A 23,432-nucleotide genomic window follows, 5' to 3' on the forward strand; every position below is an offset into this window, starting at 1 on the left:
TAACTGATCTTGGAACTATCGAATTTAACGATTATTACAAAGTGCTAGTGAGCTCAAATTGTAGCCTTGACTGCTAGGAATAAATCAAGTAAGAGTGAGCTAAGATTTTGGCAGAGTAACAACAAACTTTGAATAGAGTGATCTCTCTTGTTATTTCAGCTGTTCTTCTGTCATATTTATAAGCTTCCGTTCCAATGGTAACTTGAGATATATTTGAATCTTTGTATCCGTTGATTGTTCCTTGGGCATTGTTTGTTTCATTTATTGTAATGCGGTCGTCTTAACTGCTTTAGCCGAAATGCGTTGTTCTAAGTTGTATAGATTTAAGTGCGGCGTCTTCTATGTCTCTTTGTCGGTTGAATTGTGTGATGACCTGATATTAATTACTCAATTATTTGGCAAGAATTGATATTAATTATTTTAAAGTGCGAAATAAAAATAATTAAGCCAAATAATTATATTTGTGTGTTAAAAATATGTATTAGAAAATATCGGAATTATAGACGATATTAAAATACATATTGATGTTTAATAGCACACGGGAGTTGTAAATATTTGGACAGGGTCACATTCTAGTTTTGGGCTAAATAATTGGATACATGTATATTGTGTATTTGGAGATGGGTTATTAGGAAGCCCATTTCCCTAAGCTCAATTTAGTTTCTCCTCAAGCTTCTCGTTTCTTCTTGTCTCTTCTCTTCCATCCATTTTTTCTTCTCCATCGCGAGCAGCTAGTCGCCTCTTGCTGCTAGGAAGTGGATCTCCATAGCTCTCCCAAAGTGTAAAGAGGTTGATTCTAGCTTTATTACAGCTCAAAGGAAGCTTTTGAAGGTAATCCCTAAGCCTAGGTTTCAAATTTTGTCCATGGAAGAAATTGGTTACTGTTTTTCGAGTTGCAGATTTGTTGGCTTCCGATTTTCGGGTTTCTGTGTGTATTGCACTAAGAATCTTGACTTGTGGTTCAAAGAGCACTTATAGCTCTATGTCTAAACTTTCTGTAGCCGCTGACGAAATGGAATTCCAATTAAAAACGGATTTGATATGATTTTTCTACCATAATGTGTCAAAAACCGAACTCTGTACTGATGCGTGCAGAAGACATTCTGTAATTCGAATTTGTGACATGTTTTCACTCGGATTCTGGACTTGTGATCTATATGAAAGTTGTAGAGCTATGTCTTGTCTTCGAAACGATAATTAACCCGTTAAATCCATTAAGAATTGAGGTAGTTATGCTCATTTTACCGAAACTGCTCAGTCTGGGAATTCAGTCCGCGAGTTTGTGAGTAACAGCATGTTCTTGCTTAATTCTGGAATTATCTACTAAGAGTTTTGGAATGATTTCTTCTAAGAAAACTTAAATATTTGAGTTTTCTTTCATTTACAATTGGCGGATTTTGTATTGGGTCAATAATGAATTAGATATGAATTTTATGCTACAAGGCGTCGAACCAGAATCTGTACAGATTTATTGTTTTCAAAGTTTCTTGTTTTTGGTGTTTATCAGCATCTAGATGACGGATTTTTGTGTCGGTATCTTCTGATGAAATGTGGGATTTTGAGTTAGGATTTCAGCCATATATGATAAGTGTAATTTGGTTAGGTTTTGATTGAGTTATGACCTTAAAATCGATCCTAGGTACAAGCTGGAATTTGTAAATTGTAATTGGAGAAGAGTTGAGTATTTAATTGATGAAAATAAATTAATTGCCACAGGTTTTGATAACCAGGAAGCGCCGATGTCTTCGTAATTATTGTGGTAATTTAATTTGAAGGTTAAGGTACGGATTGATCGATTTCTTACAGCGTCTATGTGGACGTGTAATGTAATTGATGTGAGTTAATTGATTTTATGTGAATTATGTGATTATGTGCTCTTTGTGGAATTTGGATGCAAATTTAAGATTATTCCTCATTTTCTTAAAATAAACATGATTTTCAAATATATTGGAATAATCTATGGATTGATACACATTGTTGAGCACACATTTATATTGAGCCCTTCAGTTATTGGTACCCGTTGATATTCGATTGAGATCTGTATATGATATTATATTGTGTCTTGTGGATTTTGGGCACCTTGACTCAGTCCGGCTTAGGTAGTTGCTGGCATCAAGTGTGAAGCCATATCCCAGACACTGTCTGCTGAGTCGTGGACAGGTCCGCTGAGTCGTGGACCAGCTCGAGCATATTATGATTGTTGATATCGATCCTTTGACTCCTGATATCCAGACATCTTGCACCCGTACATGCATTGCATTGATTTCATTACATGTCATTTATATATGCTGTAATTTATTTGATCTTCGTACTGGGGTTTGACCCCTGTCCTTTGGGACTGCTGTGGTTTGTTCTGTGTTTCCATAGCAGGTCATGCAGGTGGTTCGTCTTCGGCTGCTCAGGATGAAGCACCGAGGGGCGCTAGAGCTCTTTGAGTTTTGAGCTCAAGCCTTTATTGTTTTTCTCTGTGAGTTCAGTCATCGAGTCCCCAGATATTATATTTATGTATTATGGAGTCTATGTATTACCGGGGTATGCCCCGAGTAGTTGTATATTGTGTTTGTGGAGGATCTTTGTTGTGATTGTGCCTGGTTGGCATTGTTTTGTTTTGGATGTTTGTTGAGGGTTTTGATTTAGTCGTTTTGGTTATTTTATATTTTTTTTTCCGGTATGTCCTATTTACGGGGAGGTCATGCCGAAATTTCTATTGGGCCAAAAAGCAAAATTTTAACTCGTTTTCGCTGTTTATACTAATTAATCCTGATTGTGTGTTAATAAAATATTAATCAGGAACAAGGCCCTCACAGTTTGGTATCAGAGCGTAGACTGGGATACGCTCATATAGAGTTAGTACACTCGAGTCTAGGCACAAATAAATTGTGCGCATGTGATTGATTATTTGGAATTACTTGCTTTTGCCTGGTTTGAATTGCATGTTAGTATTTTAGAGATGAACATGTTTTGGCATTAGTAGGTAATGGATTCTTGAGCATTTTGGCATTTCCTTTTCGGTGCTTTGAATTATTTTGAAGCTAATGAATATTTTGGGAATTAACTTTGGTTTTGTAGAATGGCACCAAGAGGTAGGAAAGGTAAAGAAGTGGTTCAAGAGTCTGGTGCTCAGAATATGGATGGTATTGATGTGAATGCTCGAGGTAGACGTGGTCGACCTACTGGTGAAGCAGTACAGAATGTTAATGTGGAAGTTGAACAGATCACCCGAAGAGTGAATGATATGGAATTGTTGGTATCGAGATTTCAGAATCTGAATCCTCCTATCTTTGATGGCTCCGAAGGTAATGAAAAAGCTGAAAGTTGGTTAAGGGCCATGAATAATTTGTTTGATTTGGTGGAATATGATTCCAACCGAAGAGTAAAATTAGTAGTTCTTCAGCTGAGGGACAATGCTGAACGTTGGTTGGAGGCTACTGCCAGGGCTTTGTGTGATGCTGGCACAGTTATTACTTGGGTTGTTTTCAGTACTCAGTTCAGACAAGAGTATTCTCCTCCTTCTTATTATGCTGCCAAATCATCTGCATTTCATAAATTGGTTCAGGGTAATTTACCAGTTGCGGAATATGCTCGACAATTATCATCTTTATTGATTTACGTGCCGCATATCGCCGGTAATGATGGGGCAAAAATGGAGAAATTCCTGGAAGGATTGGGTTCTCATTTATATTCATTGGTTCTGGCTAGTAATCCGGTTAGCTATGCCGATGCAGTCAACAAGGAAATAAGATTAGAAGCAGGATTTCAAAGAGATAATCAGCAGCAGACTTTACATACCCAGTGGAGGTATGCAATTACCAATGGGTACATCATCTTATGTACCTCAGCAGCCTTTCCAGCAACAGCAGTTCTTCCAACACCAAAAACCTCAAAGGTTTAAGCCCAGAGGAAAGAACTTCTAGAAGAAAGGTCAGTCGAGTTCATCTAGCTCAAGTGGATCTAAAAGTGTATCGGGGACGCCTTTTTCAGGGAATCAGTATTCAGTGGTGTATTGTGAGCGTTGTGGAGGTAGACATCATACATCTCAGTGTGGTGGTGTACGTGGGGCATGTCATAATTGCGGTCAGAAAGGACACTTTGCTAGATCTTGTCCAAACCGTACTCAAGGGCAGATGAGACCACAACAGTTTCCTCAGAACAGGGGTGGTTTTTCGGGTTGTTCATCTCAGAGACCCTTTACTCCTGCGCAGTCTTTTCAGCAGTCCAATTATCCACAGGTTCAGGGTAATGCACCTCAATCATTCCAGGTCCGCAACAGGCTAGAGTGTATGCTTTGACAGAGGATCAAGCCAGAGAGGCTCCAGGTGGTGTAATCGCAGGTACTTGTTTAATTAATGGTTACACTGCACGAGTTTAATTTGATACAGGAGCATCTCACTCTTTCCTCGCATCCAATTTTGTTGATGAATATGACTTTGTGACTACGTCATTGCATGAGTTTGCTTCTGTGTCCACTCCAGCCGGTAAAGTGATTTTATCAGGGCATATTGTGTTGAACTGTGTATTTCATTTCGGTGACAGTATTATGATTACTAATTTGATTGTGTTACCGATGTATGACTTTGATTGTATCGTTGGTATGGATACCTTAACAAATTATCGAGCTATTGTAGACTGTTTTCATGGTGTAGTACGTTTTCGACCTCATTTTGGTGACAAATGGAATTTTTATGGTCGAGGATCGCAAGCTAAAATACCTTTAGTTTCAGCGATGGAAATGTTTAAGCTATTATCCTTAGGAAATGAGGGATATATGATTTATGCTGTGGATTCTTTAAAGGAAGAGCCGAGATTGTCTGATATACCGGTGGTGAAAGAATTTTCTGATGTCTTTCTGGAGGAGATACCATGTTTTCCACCGCAGAGAGAGCTTGATTTTAGCATTGAATTGATGCCAGGAACTGCTCCAATTTCAAAAGCTCCGTATAGAATGGCACCTGCAGAACTTAAAGAGTTGAAAGAGCAATTGCAGGATTTACTGGAAAAAGGGTACATACGACCTAGTATGTCACCTTGGGGAGCCCCTGTTTTGTTTGTTAAAAATAAAGATGGTTCCATGAGAATGTGCATTGATTATAGGCAATTGAATCGGGTCACCGTCAAGAATAAATACCCTTTGCCTAGAATCGATGATTTGTTTGATCAACTACAGGGAACTTCAGTATATTCGAAAATTGATCTTCGATCAGGATACCATCAACTTCGAGTTAGAGAAGAAGATATTCCTAAGACAGCTTTTAGAACCAGATACGGGCATTATGAATTTTTGGTTATGCCATTTGGGTTGACTAATGAACCAGCAGTATTTATGGATTTAATGAACCGAGTGTTCAGGAATTTTCTGGACAAGTTTGTTATTGTTTTTATTGATGATATACTGGTGTATTCGAGAGCATTTGAGATTAGTTCTTCAAACACTTCGTGATGCTCAGTTGTATGTTAAATTGTCAAAGTGTGAATTCTGGTTGGATCAAATCATATTTTTGGGTCATGTGATATCAGCCAAAGGAATATCCGTCGATCCAAGTAAAATTGAAGCGGTCTTGAATTGGACTAGACCAATCAATGTACCAGAGGTTCGAAGTTTTATGGGATTGGCCGGGTATTACAGACGATTCATTGAAGGTTTTTCTCAGATTTCCCGACCTATCACCCAACTGACCAAGAAGGATGCAAGATTTATTTGGTCAGAAGAGTGTGAGCAGAGTTTTCTGAAACTGAAAGAGAAATTGACGACAGCACCAGTGTTGGTGTTGTCGTCTGGATCAGGTGGATTTGTGGTTTGTACAGATGCATCAGCTAAAGGATTGGGATGTGTATTGATGCAACATGGAAAGGTTATTGCCTATGCTTCGAGGCAACTAAAGATACATGAATCCCGATATCCAGTTCATGATCTTGAACTTGCAGCCATTGTTTTTGCCTTGAAAATTTGGCGACACTATCTATATGGTGAACAGTTTATTATTTACTCAGATCATAAAGTTTGAAATATCTGTTTACTCAGTCAGAGCAGAATATGAGGCAGAGACGTTGGTTAGATCTATTGAAGGATTTTGAATGTGAAATACAATATCAACCAGGGAAGATGAATCAGGTTGCAGATGCATTAAGCAGGAAGTATCAGGATGTCATGTTAGCATACATTCATATTTGGCAGAATCATGATGAATTGTGTACTTCTGGATGGAATTTTCAGCCACAAGATAATTATTTTATTGTTTCTGCATTGCAGTTTGAGCCACAGATTATTGCTGAAATTAAAAAGGCTCAAAAGACAGATCCAAAAGTTCAGAAATCAAAAGAGTTGGTTTTGTCTGGTAATCCAGATAAGTATAATGTCTCATCAGATGGTTGTTTGCGAATGAATAACAGACTAGTGGTACCAAATATTGCAGAATTGAGAGAAGCATTGCTTCAAGAGGCGCATTGTAGTCGCCATAGTGTTCATCCTGGTAATCGTAGGATGTACCAGATATTGAGACCTTATTTCTGGTGGGATGCGATGAAGAAAGACATTTCTGAATTTGTAGCAAGATGTTTGACATGCCAACAGGTGAAAGCTGAGAGAATGAAACCTGAAGGTATGTTACAGAGTTTAGAAATACCGCAATGGAACTGAGAACATATTGCAATGGACTTTGTAACTCACTTACCCAGGTCTATCAGAGGTTGTGATGCTATTTGGGTTATAGTTGATAGATTGTCCAAGTCAGCACAGTTCATTCCATATGATCGTACCTATCCTTACAAGAAAATGGCAAGGTTATATTTGGATAATGTGGTTCGGTTGCATGGAGTTCCAGTGTCTATTGTGTCTGATAGAGATCCAAGATTTGCATCTAAGTTTTGGAGCAGTCTTCAGAATGCTTTGGGAACTAAGTTGGCTATGAGAACAGCTTATCATCCCCAAACTGATGGTCAGACAGAAAGAACCATTCAGACTTTGGAAGATATGCTTCGGTCAGTAGTTATGTATTTCGGAGGTAATAGCAAGAATCTCTATCATTGGTAGAATTCTCATACAACAACAGTTTCCAAACGACTATTGGAATGGCACCATTTGAGGCTTTGTATGGTAGAAGGTGTCGATCGCCGATATGTTGGAATGAGATTGGAGAAAAACCATTGGCACAACCTGAATTTGTTGAAGAGATGAATGAAAAGATTGATTTGATCAGAAAAAGAATGAAAGCATCTCAGGATCGTCAAGCTAGCTATGCAAATAAAAGGCGTATACCTTTGGAATTTCAAGTTGGTGATCAAGTTTTTCTAAAGGTGTCACCATTTCGCGGCACAATGAGATTCGGGAAAAAGGGAAAGTTAGCTCCACGTTATATTGGACCGTATACTATTGTTGAGAGGATCGGTTTGTTGGCTTATCGATTGAACTTGCCGCAGAGTTTGTCTGCTATACATGACGTGTTTCATGTATCTATGCTGCGGAAGTATGAGCCAGATCCATCTCATGTTCTGAGACACGAGAATGTGGAGTTAGATAGTTCTCTTAGCTATGTTGAGTATGCTTTGCAAATTCTTGATCGCAAAGAAAAGCAGCTTCGTAATAAGACGATTCCTCTAGTCATGGTGCAGTGGAGCAAACATGGGACAGAAGAGGCAACATGGGAGCTCGAGGCTAGAATGCGTCAAGAATGGCCTCATTTGTTTGAGAATGTAACAAATTACTCCATGTACTCTGAGTTTCCTATGTACTAGCAGTATTGTAAATTTGAATTCCTTTTATCTTATTAGTATTGAATGTTCTGATTTCGAGGGCGAAATCTTTGTTAGAGGGGGAGAATGTGATGACGTGATATTAATTACTCAATTATTTGGCAAGAATTGATATTAATTATTTTAAAGTGCGAAATTAAAATAATTAAGCCAAATAATTATATTTGTGTGTTAAAAATATGTATTAGAAAATATCGGAATTATAGACGATATTAAAATACATATTGATGTTTAATAGCACACGGGAGTTGTAAATATTTGGACAGGGTCACATTCTAGTTTTGGGCTAAATAATTGGATACATGTATATTGTGTATTTGGAGATGGGTTATTAGGAAGCCCTTTTCCCTAAGCTCAATTTAGTTTCTCCTCAAGCTTCTCGTTTCTTCTTGTCTCTTCTCTTCCATCCATTTTTTCTTCTCCATCGCGAGCAGCTAGTCGCCTCTTGCTGCTAGGAAGTGGATCTCCATAGCTCTCCCAAAGTGTAAAGAGGTTGATTCTAGCTTTCTTTCAGCTCAAAGGAAGCTTTTGAAGGTAATCCCTAAGCCTAGGTTTCAAATTTTGTCCATGGAAGAAATTGGTTACTGTTTTTCGAGTTGCAGATTTGTTGGCTTCTGATTTTCGGGTTTCTGTGTGTATTGCACTAAGAATCTTGACTTGTGGTTCAAAGAGCACTTATTGCTCTATGTCTAGGCTTTCTGTAGCCGCTGACGAAATGGAATTCCAATTAAAAACGGATTGATATGATTTTTCTACCATAATGTGTCAAAAACCGAACACTGTACTGATGCGTGCAGAAGACATTCTGTAATTCGGGTTTGTGACCTGTTTTCACTCGGATTCTGGACTTGTGATCTATATGAAAGTTGTAGAGCTATGTCTTGTCTTCGAAACGATAATTGACCCGTTGAATTCCATTAAGAATTGAGGGAGTTATGCTCATTTTACCGAAACTGCTCAGTCTGGGAATTCAGTCCGCGAGTCTGTGAGTAACAGCATGTTCTTGCTTAATTCTGGAATTATCTACTAAGAGTTTGGGAATGATTTCTTCTAAGAAAACTTAAATATTTGAGTTTTCTTTCATTTACAATTGGCGGATTTTGTATTGGATCAATAATTAATTAGATATGAATTTTATGCTACAAGGCGTCGAACCAGAATCTGTACAGATTTATTGTTTTCAAAGTTTCTTGTTTTTGGTGTTTATCAGCATCTAGATGACGGATTTTTGTGTCGGTATCTTCTGATGAAATGTGGGATTTTGAGTTCGGATTTCAGCCATATATGATAAGTGTAATTCGGTTAGGTTTTGATTGAGTTATGACCTTAAAATCGATCCTAGGTACAAGCTGGAATTTGTAAATTGTAATTGGAGAAGAGTTGAGTATTTAATTGATGAAAATAAATTAATTGCCACAGGTTTTGATAACCAGGAAGCGCCGAGGTCTTCGTAATTATTGTGGTAATTTAATTTGAAGGTTAAGGTACGGATTGATCGATTTCTTACAGCGTCTATGTCGACCTGTAATGTAATTGATGTGAGTTAATTGATTTTATGTGATTATGTGCTCTTTGTGGAATTTGGATGCAAATTTAAGCTTATTCCTCATTTTCTTAAAATAAAACATGATTTTCAAATATATTGGAATAATCTATGGATTGATATACATTGTTGAACACACATTCATATTGAGCCCTTCAGTTATTGGTACCCGTTGATTTTCGATTGAGATCTGTATATGATATTATATTGTGTCTTGTGGATTTTGGGCACCTTGACTCGATCCGGCTTAGGTAGTTGCTGGCATCAAGTGTGAAGCCATATCACCAGACACTGTCCGCTGAGTCGTGGACAGGTCCGCTGAGTCGTGGACCAGCTCGAGCATATTATGATTGTTGATATCGATCCTTTGACTCCTGATATCCAGACATCTTGCACCCGTACATGCATTGCATTGATTTCATTACATGTCATTTATATATGCTGTAATTTATTTGATCTTCGTACTGGGGTTTGACCCCTGTCCTTTGGGACTGCTGTGGTTTGTTCTGTGTTTCCATAGCAGGTCATGCATGTTAGAGTAGGTGCACGTCGAGCCAAGTGTTGGCCGACTGTTCATGATGAAACTCTTTGTATTAAACGATCTTTATTTTAATAATATTTGAATTTATTAATTTGGCGCATCTTTATCTTTATACCCATGCGAGTTGCATAGATAAAGTCCTTGAATATACAAATAGTAGAAAGAATATGAGATGCTCATATGATGAGTATCATGAAACTCATATTTGTAATACTGTATATTCTAAACGGTTCCTAGTCGATTCAGCCGCCACTAAGAAGGATATAGGCCGCTCGAGTTAGAGACTAGTATCTGCGATGTGAGTACCATGTTTCATTGGTAGGGGACATTGTGATGTCCGAGCATGCAGATAGGTGCTCCTTGTAGAGTGCACTGAACAACCCTCTATAAAGGACTTTCCAAGTAGTTCTCACTTATCGAGTGGAAAAGTCCTAATTTGTGGTTGTACACCATTAGTCCTTATGACCCGGGACAACATTGAGACTCTATGTGCTAGCGTTTCACTTTGACTTGTTTACCGACTCTTATGGGGTCATCAGCTGGCAAGGTTGGGTGTTACGGCGAAACACATAGGAGTCGATGCATTGTAGCCGGGGATTCACCGCTTACCTACGGGTATGGATATCCTGTGTGTTTTTCATGTATGTGTGGGTTGAAATCTCTGATCAGAGTATGGTGGTAATTGTGAAAGGGGTTTCATAGATTACACCATCGATGCAACCACAACATGACACATAGTATCGATACATTGACAACTCTCGATAAACCAATAGTTGTCGAGTCGGTCGGGATATAAGAGCTGAAGGGACCGTACTGTACGCTAACCATAATTGAATGGTTCTTGCAGGCACTATCATGTGATACCTAGGGAATCACGTAAGCGATGCTGCTAGGCGTTTAACGTGATTGGTTGGGTACTATCAGACTTGAGTTCTGACGTCCTTACTATCAAGGAGTTGATAAGTAAGAATGGAGCAATTGGGGTATGCTCGAATAAAGACATGTTTAGTCCGAATCACATAGAGATGTGAACCCACGGCTAGTTGTATCAATGAACCATTGAGGGCCACACAAGTACTAGCTTTGTAAATCCCGATGAGAAGTAAAATAGTTCAATGTGTTGAACGGCTTATAAATGTGTTTATAAGCGTAAAGAAAAATAGATGTATGACTTCTATGAGAGAAATATAAATTTTAATTTATGGAAGTGTTCCTAGATTAAAATTTGGCCAAGTGAATAATGTATTTGAAAATTGTGATTTTCATAAACATTATTGTGGACTAAATTAAATTAATTCAAGTGTTGAATTAATTAAACACTAGTGGGCCTAGTAGAGTCCAAATAATTAAATTAATTCAAGTGTTGGATTAATTAAATAACATTGGGCCATGTAGAGCCCAATTGGAAATAATTATTTAACTAGTGGGCTTGAGTAAAATCAAGTAAAGTTTAATTGGGCCCAAAATGTTTGAGACAATTAAAAGAGTCCATGGGCCTTGTAAAGGTTACAAGCCCATTAGGTTTTGCATGCTTGGGAGGTGAAGGGTCTTGAATACTTTTAATAAAATAATGCATGGCATGTGGATCAACTTTTGGCATAACCAAGACTAATCTTCCCTCCCTCATTCCAAGAGTTTGCCGAAATTTTTAAAAAAAATTCTCTCAAAAATATTCTCTCATTTTGTTCTTCAAGTGTTGAAGAATAAAAGTCTTCTCCTTGAAAAATCTTCTTGCTTTTCTAGTGCAAAGCAAGAAGGGATTTACATAGCTTGTGGTGGGCTTAATTTTGGAGGTGGAAGCTTGTAGATTTTCATCCATACAAGAGCTAAAGTGTTTACACTTTAGTTGGTGCCATTCATCAACTCTAAGGGGTTGATAGGTAAATCACTTGAACACCCTATGAATGAGTTTTTGGTGTTTATTGTATTTTGCTACACAAATGTATAGGGGCCGAAAATTTTAAAATTTTATGCTTCCGTTGCTTATTTTCGTGCTCCCTAAATCGTTCCTTTCAAGTGGTATCAAGAGCTATGGTTACCATTTTGTGTAGCATAATACAATAATATTATGTTGAGATCGATTTCTAACCGCTTGAGAATTTTTGTGCATGAAAATCCATAAGGCCGAAAATTTTTGGAATCAAAACAAAAAAAAAAATATTTTTTCGGGCAGCATGTTGCTGTCCGAGGGCTGCCCGAGCTGCCCTGAAATTTCGGGCAGCAAAGGGCAGCCCGAGGGGCTGCCCGGAAAAGTGCAGTTTTTAAATAAAAAAAATTTTTTTTTTGTTGCCGGAATCTGGCGACGGCGATGACGACTAGAGTTTCCAAAAGTGTTTTGGACAATATTAGTGTCATGGGCCTTGAGATGTTGAGCCATTGGATGGCCAACATAATTTGTGAAATTTAAATGGGCCAAAACATTTTTGGTGAAAAATGTTTTTTGGGCCCTTAAGTTTAAATTTACAATTGTTGCACATATTTTCTCATAAAATAAATAATTGAAGTTGGACTTTAATTATTTATAGTAAATTGTGATTTACAAGAAATTCGATTATAAATAAATTAATTTGAAAGTAGACAAAGAAGTTTGTATACTTTGTTAATTTAATTTATAATTGTGGCGGTTAGTGAGTGGATCAAGATATATAATATTGGATCAATTAATTATTGTGATAATTAATTGATGGTGTATGATATGTGATATTATGCATGAAGGATGATCAAAAGCCCAAGCCCAATTTGCTAGGTGTATGCTAGGATATTTGTGTTGAATGATTGTAATAATTATCAATTTAAAGTGGGCTTGGTTTATGGTCCGTTCCCACCCCATGAGATGTATCCCTATGTGCCATGGATATTTAATTGTAAATATTAGAATAGTGGAAGATCAAGATTGGAAGATGGTGGCCTTGGTGATTATGAAGATCGAAGACATGTAATATTGGATGCTAATGTAATAACGTAGTTGCATTTGCATCCCGTGCATTTACCCTAGGATTGGATCTAGGCCCGTGTTTAGCTCACACGGGCCATTAGTTTTGGGGCAATTGATCATCCTTGTACTGTTTTCTATTTATAATATATGTATGATATGTTATAAATAATGAGTATGTGCGTTATTATTATTATAATAACAAAGTTGCATGAATCCGGCAAACATACGATCAAACATGGCGAGCTTTTAAAATAAAATTAATGATGAGACCTTTCAAAATTAAAAACCCTCATTTTGAATAAGATTCAAAATTAATATCAAGTCCGAAAAGGGGAATTATAAATTTGTTTATAATTTCCTTGTCTTCCATCGACAATGGATGCATGATGAACGCTACCCGTACTCGGGGCTCGGCTCATATTATTGAAGGGGCCCTGGGTGCCGGAAAGCTGTGACATCCATTGACATTGTGATGTGAACTACGTGGAACTCCCATGATTTCGGCTCATATTATTGAGGGAACTCATGGCGACCGTCCATTAAGGTTCAATATCGATGGGTTAGGCTTGACACGTGAAGATGAACGACGTCATATTATTGGGTCCTAATCAAACGTGAGACAAAAGTATACGTAGAGGGTTGCATAGCGATGCAATTGGAAACTACCTTTTAGGAATTGTGATTGGCCGATATTATTCGGGATCACAATTCGCTGATTGGACCTTACGTACCTACTGAGGAAAGTGTTTCCCGTTTTCACTAGAGGGTAGTGAAAATGTCAAAACAGTGGGAGCGATAATTTATAAAGTAAAAGTCCAAACTTTATATCTTATTAAATATTTTAAAATAGTCATTAACATTTATCTGTTTTACTTTTCAGTACAAATCTTTGACAATGTCATCAATTCGCAACCCGTTTTCCGTTATTCTCGAAAAACACGTTCTAACCGGACCTAACTATATCACTTGGCTAAGAAATCTAAAGATTGTCCTAAACTCGGAGAAAATTGCATACACACTGACTGAGTCGCCCCCTGCTGAGGCTCCGACCAGCTGCACTCCTGAGGAATTGCAGACCTACAAGGATTGGTGCGACCATGACTTGAAGGCGAGGTGTTACATGCAGGCTTCGATGAACGATGAGCTGCAAAGGCGATTCGAGGATGCTAAGAATGCTGCTGACATTCATATGCACCTCAAGGAGCTCTTCGGTGAGCAAACTCGGCCTTTGAGGCATGCCACAGTAAAGGAGCTCATCACTTTACGCATGCGAGATGGGACTTCGGTCCATGAGCATGGCCTAAAGTTGATTGGGCTCGTGGACAAGCTTGTTGGCATGGATTTGATCTTGCCATCGGAGTTGACCACGGATGTGCTGCTGCTGTCGCTGCCTAGCTCTTTCGATCCTTTTGTCGTGAACTTCAATATGAACAAGCTCGAGCCCAGCCTTGAAGAGTTGGTGAACATGCTTGTGACTTTTGAGTCCACCATCAAGAAGGAGAAGCCGGTTCTTTATGTGGGCTCTTCATCTGGCACGAAGACCGGTCCACTTGGGAAGGGAAAGAAGCGTTCTTTCAAGCGCCCCAAGAAGAGCGAGCCCTTGAAGAGGCAGACTCCGAGTCCCGTAGTGGCAGCTGCGCCAGCCAAGGCTGAGAAGACAGTTGACATCTGTCATCACTGCAAGAACCCTGGACATTGGAGGCGTAACTGCAGGGAATATCTTGCCCATAAGGGTTCTGGCAAAGGTATGTTTTACATTGAAGTAAATATCTCCATTAACTCTACTTCTTGGGTATTGGATACCGGCTGTGGCTCACATCTCTGTAATGATTTGCAGGTGATGGAAAGAAGTAGGAAGCTCAGAGAAGGTGAGACCTTCTTGAGGATGGGCAATGGAGCAAGGGTTGCTGCCAAGGCTGTGGGAGATGTTTATTTATGTTTAAACAATGATTTTAAGTTGGTTTTGAGAGATGTTTTATTTGTACCAGACTTGATTAAAAACATTATTTCCATTCCTATGCTTGATATTAATGGATTTTCTTGTTTATTTGGCAAAGGTGTTTGCAATATTTACAAGAATGAATGTTTAGTTGGTACCGGTGAACTTGAAAACAATCTCTACACCTTAAAATTAAAAGATATTCCACTTAACAATGTCCAAACGATAACAACAACAAATAAGTGCAAACAAGATACTCTTAATTCGGCACAATTATGGCATGCTCGATTTGGTCATATTTCCCTAAGAAGGATGAACAAGCTAGTGGGAGTTGGCATGTTTGATATGTCCGATATTAATGCTCTCACGACTTGTGAATCCTGTCTAAAAGGAAAGATGACCAAAATTCCCTTTAAGGGCCATGCGGAGCGAGCCAAAGGGTTATTGGATTTGATCCATACCGATGTGTGCGGTCCGCTTAGCATCACCACTAAGCATGGACATTCCTACTTCATCACCTTTACCGATGACTTTTCGAGGTATGGGTATGTGTATTTGATGAAATACAAGTCTGAAGCCTTTGAAAGGTTCAAAGAATTCAGAAGTGAAGTAGAGAAACAATTGGGACGAAGCATCAAGAGACTTCGATCGGATCGAGGTGGTGAGTACTTGAGTGCCGAGTTCCAAGAGTATCTTAGTAGAGAATGGGATTCTCTCGCAGTGGACTCCGCCCGCTACACCACAGTTGAATGGTGTTTCGGAGCGTCGTAACCGGACTTTGATGGACATGGTTCGGTCTATGATGGGGTTCACGGAGTTGCCGCCATCCTTTTGGGGATATGCGCTTGAAACAGCGGCACTGTTGTTGAACAATGTCCATACAAAGGCAGTTGACAAGACTCCATATGAGATATGGATGGGTAAGCCTCCCAAGTATTCTTATCTTAGAATATGGGGGTGTCCTGCTTATGTGAAGCAGACAGTGGGAGATAAATTGGATAGTCGATCCATTTTATGCTACTTTGTGGGATATCCAAGGAATTCCGTTGGATATTGTTTCTATCATCCCCAAGAAACAAAGGTGTTTGTTTCTAGGAATGCAACCTTTTTGGAAAAGGAATTTCTATTGGATAGAAAGGACGAGATGATAGAACTCGAAGAGGTTCGAGAGGCACCCACAGTTGTAGAACCCACACCCAATGAGCTAAGTGAGGAGATACAAGCTCCTAGGAGATCCGAGAGGATCTCGAGACCACCTATGAGGTATGGTCTGCTTCTTGAAGAGGGCCATGATGAGCCTAATCTTGGATGTGATCCAAGGACCTTCAAGGAAGCGTTATCGGATGCTGATTCATCCAAGTGGCTTGAAGCAATGGAATCTGAGATGAATTCCATGCATTCGAACCAATCGAACCAAGTGTGGAATCTTGTGGATCCACCTGAGGGAACTGTTCCCATAGGATGTAAATGGATTTACAAGAGGAAACTTGGGGCGGATGGGAAGGTATTGACTTGAACATCGCAACTGGAGAAAAAGTTGCAGATGGATGTGAAGACAGCCTTCCTTAATGGGGATATTAAGGAAGAAATTTACATGTCTCAACCTGAAGGGTTTACATCCATCGGAAGTGAGCATATGGTATGCAAACTTCAAAGATCTATTTATGGTCTTAAGCATGCATCGAGGAGCTGGAACCTCAGATTCGATAGTACAATCAAAGAGTTTGGTTTTACTAAGAATCCTGAGGAACCCTGTGTGTATAAGAAGGTCAGTGAGAGTGCTGTGACATTCCTTGTTCTTTATGTTGATGACATTCTACTCATTGGGAATGATGTAGGAATGTTGCAATCAACAAAGATATTGTTAGCAAGTAAGTTCTCAATGCAGGACTTGGGTGAAGCATCTTTTGTATTGGGAATACAGATCTATAGAGATAGATCAAGAAGATTGCTTGGTCTCACCCAGTCCACATACATTGATACCATCGTGAAGAGGTTCTCGATGGATGAGTCCAAGAGAGGACATCTACCAATGTGTCATGGCGTGTCCCTATCCAAGTCGATGTCTCCCAAGACTGATGCAGAGATAACGGCGATGACACGAATTCCGTATGCTTCGGCTATTGGTAGTATCATGTATGGGATGATATCTACACGTCCTGACGTGGCATTTGCACTAAGTGTAGTGAGTAGATATCAATCCAACCCTGGTCTTCCACACTGGAAAGCTGTGAAAGACATCCTCAAGTATTTGAGAAGGACCAATAAATTGTTCTTGGTCTATGGGGGTGGAGAACTGAAATTGGAAGGCTATACTGACTCTAGCTTCCAAAGCGATGTTGATGACTCGAAGTCAACCTCCGGATTCATATTCATGCTCAATGGTGGTGCTGTTTCTTGGAAGAGTTCCAAGCAAGACAGTACTGCGGATTCCACCACTGAGGCAGAATACATTGCTGCATCGGCTGCAGCAAAGGAGGCTGTTTGGATTAGGAATTTTGTCCAAGAGTTGGGCGTCATTCCAAATGGAGTTGCTCCTATCCCGGTGATGTGCGACAACACGGGAGCCATAGCTCAGGCAAAGGAGCCAAGGTCTCATCAGAAGTCCAAACACGTATTGAGAAAATACCACATCCTCAGAGAGATCGTGGAACGAGGAGAAGTGTCGATCGACAAAGTCGGCTCCGCAGATAATGTTGCTGATCCACTAACTAAGCCTTTACCAGGACCATCATTCGAGAAGCATTGCGAATCAATGGGTCTTAAGTATATGGGTAGTTGGCTCTAGTGCAAGTGGGAGATTGTTAGAGTAGGTGCACGTCGAGCCAAGTGTTGGCCGACTGTTCACGATGAAACTCTTTGTATTAAACGATCTTTATTTTAATAATATTTGAATTTATTAATTTGGCGCATCTTTATCTTTATACCCATGCGAGTTGCATAGATAAAGTCCTTGAATATACAAATAGTAGAAAGAATATGAGATGCTCATATGATGAGTATCATGAAACTCATATTTGTAATACTGTATATTCTAAACGGTTCCTAGTTGATTCAGCCGCCACTAAGAAGGATATAGGCCGCTCGAGTTAGAGACTAGTATCTGCGATGTGAGTACCATGTTTCATTGGTAGGGGACATTGTGATGTCCGAGCATGCAGATAGGTGCTCCTTGTAGAGTGCACTGAACAACCCTCTATAAAGGACTTTACAAGTGGTTCTCACTTATCGAGTGGAAAAGTCCTAGTTTATGGTTGTACACCATTAGTCCTTATGACCCGGGACAACATTGAGACTCTATGTGCTAGCGTTTCACTTTGACTTGTTTACCGACTCTTATGGGGTCATCAGGTGGCAAGGTTGGGTGTTACGGCGAAACACATAGGAGTCGATGCATTGTAGCCGGGGATTCACCGCTTACCTACGGGTATGGATATCCTGTGTGTTTTTCATGTATGTGTGGGTTGAAATCTCTGATCAGAGTATGGTGGTAATTGTGAAAGGGGTTTCATAGATTATACCATCGATGCAACCACAACATGACACATAGTATCGATACATTGACAACTCTCGATAAACCAATAGTTGTCGAGTCGGTCGGGATATAAGAGCTGAAGGGACCGTACTGTACGCTAACCATAATTGAATGGTTCTTGCAGGCACTATCATGTGATACCTAGGGAATCACGTAAGCGATGCTGCTAGGCGTTTAACGTGATTGGTTGGGTACTATCAGACTTGAGTTCTGACGTCCTTACTATCAAGGAGTTGATAAGTAAGAATGGAGCAATTGGGGTATGCTCGAATAAGGACATGTTTAGTCCGAATCACATAGAGATGTGAACCCACGGCTAGTTGTATCAATGAACCTATTGAGGGCCACACAAGTACTAGCTTTGTAAATCCCGATGAGAAGTAAAATAGTTCAATGTGTTGAACGGCTTATAAATGTGTTTATAAGCGTAAAGAAAAATAGATGTATGACTTCTATGAGAGAAATATAAATTTTAATTTATGGAAGTGTTCCTAGATTAAAATTTGGCCAAGTGAATAATGTATTTGAAAATTGTGATTTTCATAAACATTATTGTGGACTAAATTAAATTAATTCAAGTGTTGAATTAATTAAACACTAGTGGGCCTAGTAGAGTCCAAATAATTAAATTAATTCAAGTGTTGGATTAATTAAATAACATTGGGCCATGTAGAGCCCAATTGGAAATAATTATTTAACTAGTGGGTTTGAGTAAAATCAAGTAAAGTTTAATTGGGCCCAAAATGTTTGAGACAATTAAAAGAGTCCATGGGCCTTGTAAAGGTTACAAGCCCATTAGGTTTTGCATGCTTGGGAGGTGAAGGGTCTTGAATACTTTTAATAAAATAATGCATGGCATGTGGATCAACTTTTGGCATAACCAAGACTAATCTTCCCTCCCTCATTCCAAGAGTTGGCCGAAATTTTTAAAAAAAAATTCTCTCAAAAATATTCTCTCATTTTGTTCTTCAAGTGTTGAAGAATAAAAGTCTTCTCCTTGAAAAATCTTCTTGCTTTTCTAGTGCAAAGCAAGAAGGGATTTACATAGCTTGTGGTGGGCTTAATTTTGGAGGTGGAAGCTTGTAGATTTTCATCCATACAAGAGCTAAAGTGTTTACACTTTAGTTGGTGCCATTCATCAACTCTAAGGGGTTGATAGGTAAATCACTTGAACACCCTATGAATGAGTTTTTGGTGTTTATTGTATTTTGCTACACAAATGTATAGGGGCCGAAAATTTTAAAATTTTATGCTTCCGTTGCTTATTTTCGTGCTCCCTAAATCGTTCCTTTCAATGCAGGTGGTTCGTCTTCGACTGCTCAGGATGAAGCACCGAGGGGCGCTAGAGCTCTTTGAGTTTTGAGCTCAAGCCTTTATTGTTTTTCTCTGTGAGTTCAGTCATCGAGTCCCCAGATATTATATTTATGTATTATGGAGTCTATGTATTACCGGGGTATGCCCCGAGTAGTTGTATATTGTGTTTGTGGAGGATCGTTGTTGTGATTGTGCCTGGTTGGCATTGTTTTGTTTTGGATGTTTGTTGAGGGTTTTGATTTAGTCGTTTTGGTTATTTTATATTTTTTTTTCCCGGTATGTCCTATTTACGGGGAGGTCATGCCGAAATTTCTATTGGGCCAAAAAGCAAAATTTTAACTCGTTTTCGATCTTTATACTAATTAATCCTGATTTTCTGTTAATAAAATATTAATCAGGAACAAGGCCCTCACAAATTGTTCTTTCCCGAGACATGTTTAGTTGAAAGATGCTTAACATTCGACTGAATGTATCAACTGATCGTTTGACGTGTTCCAGATTTGCTGGTGATGAGAATAACTGAATTGTGTTTCAGTTGCGTAGATTAGTTTACTAGATGCAGTTGCTGAGTCCAGTTTACTCGATCAGTTGCTCAGTTCAGTTTACTCAATCAGTTGCTGAGTTTTAGTTGGTTTATATTTTGTCAAACGCCGGAATTTAGTTTCCAACAGATGTTTTATTAGTTGAGAATCTCAAGTATAATCTGATTAGCATCAGTCAGTTATACGATAATGAATTCTCGGTTCAGTTGAAAAACATTCTTGTTCAGTCAGAGACTCAACTGATAAGGTCATCCTAACTAGCAAACGGTGTGGAAACACATACAAAGTCAGTTGGAATGATCAACCTTATGCACCAGTATGTTTTATTGCTTCAAAATCTTCTAAAAACTGGTTGTGGCATAAGAGATTAAACCACCTGAACTTTAAATCTATTGCATATATGAGTAATCACGATCTTATCATTGGTTTGTCCAAAATGAATTTTACCAAAGATAAAATTTGTTCAACATATTAGTTTGGTAAACAAGTAAAATCTTCTTTTAAAAACAATGGCCATAAATCTTCTTCTCGATTCTTAGAGTTGCTACATATGGTCCGATACCAGTCATGAGCTTAGGGGGAATGAAATACACCTTGGTGGTTTTGGATCATTTTCAAGATTTACTTAGATTATTTTTCTTAAATCCAAAGACCAAACTGTTGCACACATGATCAAACTTTTCAAAAGAATATTAAATGAGAAATCAGTTGGAATTAATAGAATCAGATCCGATAGAGGAACTGAATTCATCAATCATCCTTTCAAATTTTTTAGAAAATGCTGAAATTAAGCATGAGCTCTCAGCAGCTAGAACTCCTCAGCAAAATGGTGTAACTGAGAGGAGAAATCGGACCCTTAAAGAAGCTGCTAGAACAATGCTTGCTGATTTTGGTATTTCTCAAAGGTTTTGGGCAGAGGCAGTAAACACTGCGTGTTATACTCAGAACAAAATGATGATTAATAAAAATCATTTGAAAACTCCATATGAGATCTGGTATGGACGAAAAAGTGTGGTTTCCTACTTCAAAATATTCGGCTGCAGATGTTTTATTCTTGACAATGGTAAAAATCATTTAAAAGCCTTTGATGTTAAATCTTCAGAGGGAATATTTCTGGGATATTCTTCAGTTAGCAAAGCATATAGAGTTTTTAATAAAAATTCTTTGAATGTTGAAGAGTCTATACATGTTGTTTTGATGAAACTGTACTAACTGATAAGCAAACTGATCCAGTTGAGCTAGTTGATCGATTTACATATACCAGTTTGGAGGAATGATAATGAAGAAGAAAATCATATCAATCGAAAAATCCTTCAAACACCTGAACCTGAAATTTTGGATCAATCAGTTGAACATGAAGTAGTTCCTGAAAGTCAGTTGGTAGAGAAAAGAAATGATATTCAGTTACCAACTGTAACAGCTCCAACTGAAACTGAAAACATTCAGTTGCCTACAGAAGTAGTTGCTGATACAAAAGCAACAAACGCTGCATCCTCCAGAATTGGTGATAGGTAATCCATCTGACCCGGTAAGAACAAGAAATCAAATGCTTAATTTATTTATTCATTCAGCTTTCGTATCGCAATTGGAACCGAAGAAAACTGATGAAGCTCTTGCTGATCCAAACTGGACAAATGCAATGCAAGAGGAGCTGAATCTGAAACGACCTCGATTTTTTTTTTCTAATCATAAATCATAAATTCTAAAAACTAAACTAAATAACATAATTCAACATAATCATGAATCATAATTTTAACAATTTAAATCTCAAGTGCATGAAATCAAATCCTAAATCATCGGCTAACCAAAAATTCTTAAGTCGACCTTTAAAAATATCGGCTAACAATAAAATTAAGCATAAAAAATATCTCTAATAAAAATCATTAGCAAAATATTTAAATCATAAATCTATCTAGCTAGTGCGGAAATATAAAGTCCCTCAGGTGTGTACTGCTGCACTCGATCGACTCAATCGTCACCGCCTCCAAAAATCATCAAATCCTGCATCATACAAACCTAGTGAGTTTAAAAACTCAACACGTTGTAAGCATAAATAACAAATAATACATATACATCCACATGCATTTAAAATTCATATTTTTATTTAAAATAATCTTTTGAACATAAATAAACCATTAAAAATCATTTGAGCATAAATAAATCACAAATATTAAAATCATTTTAAAATAACTTTAAGAATAAATAAAACCTTTAAAAATTATTTAAAAATTGCTTTAATCATTATCATAAATCATATATCATAAAATCATTAAAATCTTAAAACTTTCAATCATATATCATTCTGGGTGAATTTTGATCTTTGAAAGTGACTAGCTTTTATTCTTTGGTCAACTGCAGTCTTAGTTTCACATGGTCCATGTGGGTGTGCACTAGACTTCACCGTGGGAAATACGATCGTCGGGGTACCTCTAGAGCCTTGTCCCGTAAACGGGGTCCCTCTGGGCCTTGACCCTCACGTCATCCCACAAAGTCATATATCATATATCATAACTTTTGTCACAGTCAATTCACATTCCTCAAAATATTTTTCTTTTTCTTTAAAAATCATAAAATAAGACAGCTTTCCAAAAATAGCATTCTAAACAGTATAAATTGCACAACTTTACCATAAATCATAAAAATACATATTATCATTAAAATCATCATTATAAATCATAAAATATCATTTAAGAAGCATTATGATTCTTCGGGACGCTGCCAAGAGTTTTTGTATTTTCCTAAGTGTAAAAAGATCATTTTGCCCCTAGAAATAAAAATTCTCGAATTTATCTTTTTATCACTTTTAATGACATGGGATTATTTTAAATAAATATTTAAGCTTATATGAATTTTCTAATATATTTTTATTTGGCATAAATTGACGACTTTTAAATAAATCTTTAAATAAGACATATTAACGCGTTTTAATCCCGAATTAAACCAAATATTTATACAAAATTCTCAAATTAAAAACTTAGACTTTAATAATTATTTAAGCTTAAATCTAATTTTTCATAATTTTATAAAGCCTAAAACTAGGCGTTTCAAATAACTCTTTAATTAGTGTTTCGTGCTGCAATTAAATCCCGGAAAATTCCAAAACTCGTTATTTTGATCCCAAATTTTAAACATAACATTTTAGTATTTATTCTACCCTTTCAAGTCATGAGCCACTCCCGTGAACCCATGGATTCAATTTTTGTTATTAAATTCGAAATATCGACCCATTATCGAACCACCCGAGCCATCTCCCAATTTACTCGAGCCAATCCCAAGCCAAACCCTAGCCAACCCACCTAGGCACCCTCCTGACCATCCCTGACCCTTTGACCTAGCC

At 38.0% G+C, this 23,432-nt stretch overlaps 2 protein-coding genes and 1 long non-coding RNA gene across 4 annotated transcripts; all 3 read left to right on the forward strand.

Annotated features, from left to right (window-relative positions):
• The first annotated feature begins 814 nt into the window (after positions 1–814).
• LOC140830930 (uncharacterized) lies at positions 815–4,136 on the forward strand. Of its 2 annotated transcripts, XM_073194515.1 has the most exons (3): positions 815–831; positions 1,717–1,781; positions 3,070–4,136. In XM_073194515.1, exon 3 carries the CDS (start codon positions 3,071–3,073, stop codon positions 3,890–3,892), a length of 822 nt encoding a protein of 273 aa, XP_073050616.1. In that variant the 5' UTR covers positions 815–831; positions 1,717–1,781; position 3,070; the 3' UTR covers positions 3,893–4,136. The 2 variants fall into 2 exon arrangements, with proteins under 2 accessions (XP_073050616.1, XP_073050615.1); XM_073194514.1 differs by lacking the exon at positions 815–831 and having other exon boundaries at positions 1,235–1,781; positions 2,371–4,134.
• Positions 4,137–7,065: 2,929 nt separating this feature from the next.
• LOC140830162 (uncharacterized) lies at positions 7,066–7,728 on the forward strand. The gene has a single exon (XM_073193448.1). The coding sequence runs from the start codon at positions 7,066–7,068 to the stop codon at positions 7,726–7,728; it is 663 nt and encodes a 220-aa protein (XP_073049549.1).
• Positions 7,729–8,499: 771 nt separating this feature from the next.
• Positions 8,500–19,796, forward strand: LOC140830931 (uncharacterized). The gene is made up of 2 exons (XR_012117714.1): positions 8,500–9,821; positions 19,540–19,796. It is a non-coding gene; the product is annotated as an uncharacterized lncRNA (long non-coding RNA).
• The last annotated feature ends 3,636 nt before the right edge of the window (positions 19,797–23,432 follow it).

The sequence above is a fragment of the Primulina eburnea genome, chromosome 4 (genome assembly GCF_022965805.1).
Source record: "Primulina eburnea isolate SZY01 chromosome 4, ASM2296580v1, whole genome shotgun sequence".
NCBI classification, from domain to species: Eukaryota; Viridiplantae; Streptophyta; class Magnoliopsida; order Lamiales; family Gesneriaceae; genus Primulina; species Primulina eburnea.